This window comes from Notechis scutatus, chromosome 2, assembly GCF_049901735.1.
Source record: "Notechis scutatus isolate UNSWTSFEM ecotype Mainland chromosome 2, rNotScu1.2, whole genome shotgun sequence".
In the NCBI taxonomy this organism is placed as follows: domain Eukaryota; kingdom Metazoa; phylum Chordata; class Lepidosauria; order Squamata; family Elapidae; genus Notechis; species Notechis scutatus.
The window spans coordinates 149,057,070-149,066,468 of record NC_142010.1 but is presented as its reverse complement, the minus strand read 5'-3'; the positions used below and the strand labels follow the sequence as shown (position 1 = coordinate 149,066,468).

Below are 9,399 nucleotides of genomic sequence, written 5' to 3'. Positions count from 1 at the left end.
TCTATCCATATAGGTCATGCAAAATACGTTTCTTCTGAAGATTGAATTAACCAAACCCATTCTGATGCAATTATTTGGAAGTGCATAATTGTACGAGAGGTACCCTTTCTTCAGCATTGAACTTTCGTACAAGCATTTTCTCTTAGCTCTGGTTTCTTTTTTCTATGCTTTTCATTAGAAAGTGGGACCATCGGCGATAAAGGAGAATAATTATAATAAGCTATTACAACAAACAAAAAAAGACTTAGAATTATGGACGAAAATGCAACTATCATTACTAGGAAGAATAGCAGCCATAAAAATGTCTATATTACCAAAATTTCTTTATCTATTCCAAACCATTGCAGTTAAATTAGAAAAGACCTTTTTTTGATAATCTTAATAAAATGACAGCAAAATTTATTTGGCAGGGTAAAAAACCCCAGAATAAAAATGAAACTACTACAAGATATGAAGAGCACAGGAGGCTTTGGATTGCCAAATTGGGAATTATATTATAGTGCAGCAACATTAGTTTGGCTAAAAGATTGGATTAATTTAAAGAATAAAAGAATATTAGCTATAGAAGGTCATGATCTTCAGAGAGGATGGCGTGCCTTTCTTTGGGACACAGGACCCACCAACCAAAATATTTCCACAGACATCTGATTAGAGATTCACTGATATACAACTGGATCAAAGTTAAAAAGAAACACTATAAAAATCCCAATCTGGCTATCTACAATGGAAGCGACGATCCACCCAAATAATTTAGAGCTGAACAAAATGTTAAAGTATAAAGACTTACTGGATACACACGGAAACTTAAAAACAATACAGGAGCTGCAAGAACAAGAGCTACGAGTAGACTGGTGGGCTTATCTTCAAATACAAATACAAAGAAAGTGAGACCATCCAAGTGTTGGCCCCGGGTTAGGCTCATATCCTATATAAATCAAAATCTTCAAACAACATGAATGCTCAAACACAATAAGTAGTATCTGATAAGGATTACCCTTACTTCAGTGGCTGCAACTTGAGAATATATTAACATCCATATATTTTGTTTATTTGGCTAACTCTTCTGAATTTCCCTTGCATGATTATACCCAGTATTGGGTCTAAACGATTATTGCTGAAAATCTCCAAGCCAGCCACACTCTTGGCTCCCACCAAAAAAGACCTGGTAAAGAAAAGTTCGTGTCAAAATAAGTTCTAACGAGGATTTGGTCTTAGGATGTCCTGAGCTTTAGGTGCTGATAGTAGTTGTCCTCTTTGTGATTAGAAAAACATGCTGTTTTTGCGTAGTTGCTCCTTATGAAGGAGGTCAGCATCTAGCATTCAGTGCTTCTGTTTGGCAGAAGCAGCAGCCTTCTTTCCTCCCTGCTGTTAAAATTGAGTGTCCTTTTTCAGAAGTGCAGCCTATACCCTGCTCCACTCAGCAGGAGGATCTCTTGGTCCTTTTGGCTTACCGATCCGGATGTTAAATCCTATGGGAGAATAGGAAAGGCGTTAGACACCATACTGAGAGCTTTGGTTGTTTTTTTTCCGAGGATTTTGCCCACCTGACCTTTTCCTTACATAGCTCAGTACACAGTGCATTTTATTTTAATTGTCATTTTATCAGTATGTTGCGGAAAATACAAGACATAAGTCCTGTGCAGTACATGGAGGGACATTCGTATAGCACTTGTCAGCGTCTCATTAAAGCAGCTGTCTCTTTCCTAGAATTGTAAGGCAGCAATGCAGGGAAAGATGCAACTTTTTTAAAGGGTTACTGAAAGTGCTATGTGAGCGTGTGCACCAAAACATCTTTCCCTCTTTTAAGGACTGAACAGCCCAAGTAGATACTGACAGAAATCTTTGCCCTCTTTCAAATTTTCTGAATAGTTGCATCTCTTTGTTACTGAATGTGAGAGCTTCATGTTAGTACTATTGACATATAGGGGGACTCTGAGTGAACAAGTAACACTATTTAAAGTTTTATTTCTCCACAAATAAAGTCATTCAACATGCAATGTGCCAACTGAAAAACTGACAAATACAGTAACTAGCACCACTTTTACCTAAAGTGACAGCAGCAAAATGCTTCCTTTAACTGGTAACTGTTCTCTGACATCACTGTACTGGAATTTTGGGGCATTCTTCTACGGCGAACTATTTCAGCTAAATAATGGGTTTTTAGCATAAACTACTTGATTCAGGCCATGCCACATTTCCATGGGGATTTTAAATCCTGTAGAATTCTTTGATATAGTGAAGAAATGATGGAAGTGTTAAGATCCTGAGAAAAAAAGATATTCCCAAACTGATACTACCAGCTCCTTGCTGGACAATTTGTATATTTTTATTGTGCATTGGGGTGTTTTGTTTCTATCAGATGTAATGAGGACCATACAGCCTGAAAAGTTGTACTGTTGGCTCATCTTGCCTAGAATATTCCTCCAAACAATATTTTCTTCTTTAGCATTAAAAACATAAATGATATAAATAGTTCACTGTTGATGCAGAAAATTGCTGTTTAGTTGAGTCAAGATTTAGTTACAATTAAAGGTTATGTGTATTCAATTTCAAATACTGAAAAATGCTCCCCATCCTAAAGTGTCATCCTAAAGTGTCACAATGACTTAAAGATCTCCTTACTCACCCATGACAGAAGACCCTGCAGTATTTGGGCAAGTCCTGAGTGAGGTGTCGGCCACATCTTCATACGTTTGCACAGGGACAGTCCGAGACAATGATGATACTGTTCAGGGACAAAAGTGATTTTCTGACACTTGCCAATTGAGTGCAAGAAACAAGCAAACATTCTGCTAGAGCCAGAAAGCTAAGAGAGCCTCACTTCTGAACCTGATTCAAGTGTCATAAAAGGGGTGTTTTAAAAAAGGGAAAACGGTTTCCATTTAAAGTTTTTTGGTGTGGTGATGCCTTGGCTAAATGTAAAATAGTTAAAAATTAAGCAGTGCAACTGGCTATGGGTTATATTAGCTGCATCACATTTGTACTCCAAATGTTTCAAAACAAAACATTTTGCACACTCCTAACTATTTTAAGGTCATCCTGAGGACTGTCATTGGGAGATTTAAAGCTGTCCAGTTTTGAAGTGACACACAAATGTGATAATACAGGTAGTCTTCAACTTACAACAGTTCATTTAGTTGACTTTTCAAAGTTACAACAGCACTGAAAAAAGTAACTTTTCACACTTAGGGCTGTTGCAGCATCCCCATGGTCATGTGATTTGCATTCAGATGCTTAACAACTGGCTCACATTTATGACGGTTGCGGTACCCTGCAGTCACATGATTGCCTTTTGCAATTTTCTGACAAGCAAAGTCAATGGAGAAGCCAGATTCACTTAACAACCTTGTTGCTAATTAAACAACTGCAATGATTCCCTTAACAAGTGTGGTAAGAAAAGTCATAAAATCGGGCAAAACTCATTTAACAAATTTCTCACTTAACAACATACATTTTGGGCTCAAACTATCCTGAAGAGTAAGAACTCTCTGATGCCTCAGTAGAGATCATTCTTGTAAATGGGTACTATATATCAAAAGGGGGTAACATGGCTTTGACATGTTGTTGATTTACTACTCGCAATACGGCAAAGGAATGCAAGAGTTGGCTCAGCAATACCTAAAAGATCACAGCTTTGAATCTTCCCCATCTTTGAATCACAGCAAAGGCCATCTCTGTTACTGAAGTGAGTTACCAGCAAAGGAGAATAGTTGTAGCTCTGGATTGAAAGGACTTTCATTACCCCAACTAGGTAACATCATCAATGCATGAGTGGATAATGAAACATCTACAAAGACACACAACCAAGCCCAGAGAACACCAAGGATGACTGAAGTGAGTTAGCTGGAAAAGATATAGATACATGACTATAGAGAGCCTGTTTGGTGTGGCAGTTAAGGGATCAGGAGAGAATCTAGAAGAGTGTGAGTTCTAGTCCTGCCTTAGGCAAAAGCCAGCTGGGTGACTTTGGGCTAGTCACTCTCTCTTAGACCAACCCACCTCACAGAGTAGTTGTGAGGAAAACAGGAGGAAGAAGTAGTATTAGGTATTTCCACAGCTTTGAATTATTTATCAAGTAATAAAGGGCAGCATAAAATTCTAATAAATATAAGGTAATTATCTTTTAACATAAAGTTAGGCAGAATGAAGCTTTATATTCAATAGACTGTGAGCTTCTCTTATATAAATTTGATAAATCAATATACTTTTTTGAGCTTGACTCAATGGTTCCCTCTTCGTAATTTTCTTGGCAACAGCCCTAAGTTGGCTTGTTGTTGCTCACTTCCAGATAGAAGGTGAATCCTATATAAGCCCATTTGTTCTTACCTTTTTTTCCAGATGAGGAGATAAAAGCCTAAGAAGAAGAAGGTGAAAAAATAAAATTGAATAAAAAGAACTTTTCATTTTGTCCCAAGAAAAAGTGAGTCCTACAATATCTGTGAATTACAAAATTGAAGCTCATTTAGCTGGATGTTGCATCCATTATTCTGGATGTTCTTCAAACACCCCTGCTACCTACATAGCAGTTGTGCTTACACTGCTTGCTTGTCTGGTCATTAACTTCACTCACAAAACATGATAAATCATCATTAGGGGCTTGTACAAATTAAGATTCTTTTGTTGGGTTTTTGGTTCAGTGCATCGTGCAAACCTAGGAAGTGGATTAATTTAGTAACCAAGTTATGCATGATGTGTGTGCCAACAACAAGTAATACAATACTCAAGCGGAAAGAGAAATTTACTTTCATCTCTTTGGCTCAATGTGAATTAAGCCAAAGCTGAGCATGAATTTGCCTTGGTCATTGCCCACCTGTTTGAAAAGGTTGGTTAGGAGTCATGAAACATGATTACTGCCTAGCTATATCAACATCCTAGATTTCTGGTTTAGTTTTTATGGGGCAAAAATCATTACTCGCAAGAGAATGATGAAAAAGTTTCCTTTTTCATAAGAAAAGAACTACTGTATCTTTTCCAGGCAGTGTATAAATAAGTATTCACTGAAAAGCAGAAATAGACCATCCTTACCAAATAGGCAGAATAATGGCTACTCAACTTCTAGAAGGGCTAAAGATGGGTTCTTTTAAAAACTAATAAATGGGATTTGTATATTATGGCATCTATAGGTAGGGCTTGGGAAACAAAGAAAAAAAATCAGTCTACATACTGGGGGCATCAGATTCCTGAGAAGGGTTTTCCCAAGTCCATTTGTATGAGATGGAGAGGAAGCAACTCCAGAACTGGGCTCTCCTGAAAGAAGAGATGTCAGGGGGGGAGAAAACTATTTTTATTCAGATTATAAGACTAAAGAACCCCGAAAACCCCAATCTAACCATCCCAAGGTTTTCTCTATGTAATTCCAGTTTGTCAAAAAAAAAAAAAAACCTTGCAGTTACACTACTGAGATCTTAATAAACAATGAGATCTAAGCCATTTCATATTTTATTATTGATATTTTCATTGTCTTTACTAAAAGTAAAATCTATACCCAGTAATGCTAGACTCCCATTGGTGTTTTCTTAAATTCTAATAAATATTGCAAATGGTCAGAAAAGTCAAAATCTGACATTCCATTCATTTTTAGAGTTACAAAGAGATTTTTCCCTAAACTTTCATTTTGTAATCCTCAGTGGGTTAGAGCTAATTTAGCACAGTCAAGAAAATGTAATACAGTTTAGGACCTATTTACGATTAAGTTCACACATCCATTGTGGCTTGGTTAATTGTAGAAGGCCTTATGTACTTGTTCAGACCACGATATCCCATAAGCCATATATTGCGACCTATAGTGTCTGGGTTCCCACATCAGATTAAGCCAAAATCAAGCACAATCTCATTATGGCTAAATACAAATGCAAACCCAGTTCAAAAAGCTATTCAGCTATTAATTGACAAACAGTTCACATATGCTTACTTAAAGGTAAATGCCAAGAGTTCAAGATAGGCATTTTCAGGATTCCAGTTATAATGGCTTTGGATCAGATAGCAATCTTTTAGCACATCTATATTTTGTACCTTCAGTGAAATATGATATGATAGCTTTCGCAAGGTTGATATAAGAATAAAGTTTATGATGAGTTTTGATAGCTACATAAATACTAAAATTAACTTCACACAAAAAGTTAACCTATGGCCTGTTTAGCTGTGGTATATTGTGCAATCCAAATTATTTGGGTTAAAACCATATGACAAACCATAAAGAACAGTTTCCTTATCACAAGATCTGGGTTCACATAACACATAGCCTTAAATGGCTATATTCATTTGGAACATTAACTCATATGACTTGGACTTTTTTTTGTTTCATTACTGCCATAACTGAGCCTTAAAGGATTGTCAGTATGACTTTAGGTTATTATTACTTGTCAAAATTACATACTCTTTTTTAGCTATACACAGCTAAAAAGCGGCACACAGTATTTAAAATTGATCAAGCCATCAACAATTGTGGATTCTTCTTTCAGGTGAAGGAGGATTATGTGGACCCAAAGTCATTAATGGATAATATTGGAACACACCTGAATTACATTAATGGACTGAGGAGATGCACCTTTTGGTCCACATTTGTATTAATTGGTTTAGGGGGAGTCGAGAGACAAAAGAGAGCTTTGATTAATCAGTTCAAATTTTCTGGAACTATTTTGCAAATCGTATGGTTTCCAAGCATCTATAATTCTTTTCTCTTTGAATTGTACTTTTAAATTATGCCTATTCTTATTACATGTGATTTGCTTGCTATTGCTTAAGACAATGTGTGTGCAGGCATGCGCACAGACATGCATGCACACAAAATCCTTAGCCAAAGTCACAGACTTTATATTGGCTAAGTTAAAGTACTGCTATAAGTCAAAATAATTTAGCTCCTAGCATGCTATATGAACCTCAGCATCATGATTTATCAACAGTGGTTTACAGCTGAATTTGTAATATGGATTCTGCTTTAGTTTAAAAAAATCCCTTTGTTTAAACAATCTACATCTAAACATACAGTATGTAAAAGTACGAATTCTTTAGCTTAGCAAAATGAATAAACCCAATCTAAAATGTACATTTCTGCATTTATATATCCAGTTAATCTCACACATCACCTGTCAGGGATGAACTAAGATGGGCATTTTCACAAGCTGCATTCAGAGATGCCCTGTGTACAGGACTTCCAGGCAGAGAGTGACTGGCCTGAACTCCCACAAAGGCACTGGGGTCTATTGATGGAAAGTCAGCCACAGTGCTGTTGCAGGGCTTCACCGCAGCATAAACCTGTGCCTCTCCAATGGACTTGTTCTCACTGGCAGGGGGAACAGAAGAAGCTCCTGCTGCATTTCGCCGGAGTTTGTTCACAACAGCGTAAGTGTCACCCATATTCTTGACAAGTTTTCTTGGCTGTTCAGGAAGTGGTGCTGGTGTTGGATCAGCAGGCACTGAGATGCTCCTAGATCAGAAAAACAAACAAACAAACAAAAAAGGCCAAAATGAAATTCCAGGCATTGACCAGAGTGGTCAATGCCTAGAATGCACTACATGACTCGGTTGTTACATCCTCAAACCCCCACTCCTTGAACGTCAAACTATCCACTATTGACCTCACCCCATTCCTAGGAGGTCTGTAAGGGCATGCATAAGTGCACCATCGTGCCTCCCGTCCCTGTCCTATTGGCCCCATTTATTTGTACCCATTTCCTGTATTCTGACTCATGTTTATACTTATATCTATTATCTTGTAAGCGATTGACAAATCAAATCAAATCAATCAATAAATAAATATCACCTATCAGGATTTCAGCATAGTGAAATTTGTCACAATTGAAGAATTAGAAGGAGATATGCTTTGTGATGTACAATGGTACATGATCCAATTCTTTTCCTGCCCAGCTGAACATTTTCCACATATGTCTTTCTGAGATGTCCAGGCCTCATGCTGATAATTGGGAGATGATGCCAGAAAGAACTTCATTGCTTTTCAATCATGTTCCGTTTCTTTCCTGACTACAGTGGCAGTTGTTACTTTTTGTATTTATTTATTCTATTTACTCACACCAGTAAAAGACACTATCTTCCTCCATACGTCCAAGATGATTTAAAACTCAACACAAACGTTTACAAGGCAAAACAACAAAACAATACAAGCACAATTATTAAATCAACCCCTACAAAATATAACATACACAAGTATGCATCAGTCTTATTAGAAGGGTTTTCACTCCCTCCTTAACATCCACACACCCCTGGCTTTTCCCACAAGGGGTCATTACAGAAAAGGCTCTGCTCTTCTAGGGCTGACCATGTCCCACTGCCAAGGCCCTGACTCTAAGCCGTCCTTACCGGAGGATAGAGCTTCGCTTCAGCAAGGGAGCAGCCGATTGCCGGAGGGAGAGGGCGTCGTCATAAAGGGGAAGACGATTCTGTGCAAAACCAAAGAGAAGGGAAGTGAAAAATGTTTTAGGTGAGGACAGCTGTTTGAACTTCCTGTAGCAGGAAATTTACCATAAGCCAGATTAACCCTGAAGTAGCCCTCTCCATGCCAAAGAGAGAAAAGAGCAACTAGAATTCTTCCTTGAATTACTGTTCTTTATTAAAATCTATCCTGTGCTTCATTGCTTTTTGAAAAGTTTCCTTTTCCTGAGCTTAGCTTTTTGTATTTTGTCTACCATATAGTAGCTTGTATTTAATTTTTGCAATAAAAATTAAAATAATTAACATTAAAATAATAAATAATAATTTTTTTTCAATAAAACAGTCAAAAGGAAAACTTCAAATAAAGATCCAGTTTGGTCTAACCCAGGGGTGTCAAATCTGGCCGGCGGGGTGCTTAGAGCTGGCCAACAGGGCTGCCCTGGAAACAGCAAAAGACCGGCCCGCGGTGCCTCTGCCAGTGAAAACGGAGCTTGGGAGGGCTGTGTGCGGTCCTCCTGTGCTCTATTTTCACTCACAGTGGTTGCAGGAGGCCGTTGCAGCCGAAAACAGAGCTTGGGAGCCCATTTTTGCTGGCAGAGCACTCAGGCCAGTATTGGCGTCCCCAACAGGAGTGACGTCGAGCTGGCCATGTGCACCTCAGCCCCCGAGGTCAAACACAACCCTAATGTGGCCCTCAATGAAATTGAGTTTGACACCCCTGGTCTAGCAGTTAAGGCACCAGATTAAAAGCAGAAGAGTAGTGGTGGGATTCAAATTTTTTTACTACCGGTTCTGTGGGGGTGGCTTGGTGGGAAGGGGAAGGATACTGTAAAATCTCCAGTCAGAGGTGGTATTTGCCGGTTCTCCGAACTACTCAAAATTTCCGCTACCAGTTCTCCAGAACTGGTCGGAACCTGCTGAATACCACCTCTACAGAAGACCCTGAGTTCATGTCCTGCCTTAGGCATGAAAGCCAGCTCAGTGACCTTGGGCTCTTAGCCCAACCCACCA

General features: G+C 38.4%; 1 protein-coding gene across 1 annotated transcript in view; it reads right to left on the bottom strand.

The window, feature by feature from the left end:
• Positions 1-307: 307 nt before the first annotated feature.
• The window catches only part of PTPN18 (protein tyrosine phosphatase non-receptor type 18), a 50,920-nt gene continuing 41,828 nt past the window's right edge, over positions 308-9,399 (bottom strand). Inside the window, exons 12-17 of the mRNA XM_026684152.2 lie at positions 8,317-8,396; positions 7,086-7,426; positions 5,165-5,247; positions 4,327-4,354; positions 2,627-2,725; positions 308-1,469 (exon numbers count right to left, since the gene is read on the bottom strand). Coding sequence (XP_026539937.1) covers positions 1,402-1,469; positions 2,627-2,725; positions 4,327-4,354; positions 5,165-5,247; positions 7,086-7,426; positions 8,317-8,396 — 699 coding nt within the window. The 3' untranslated portion in view covers positions 308-1,401. The remainder of the gene's footprint in view (positions 1,470-2,626; positions 2,726-4,326; positions 4,355-5,164; positions 5,248-7,085; positions 7,427-8,316; positions 8,397-9,399) is intronic.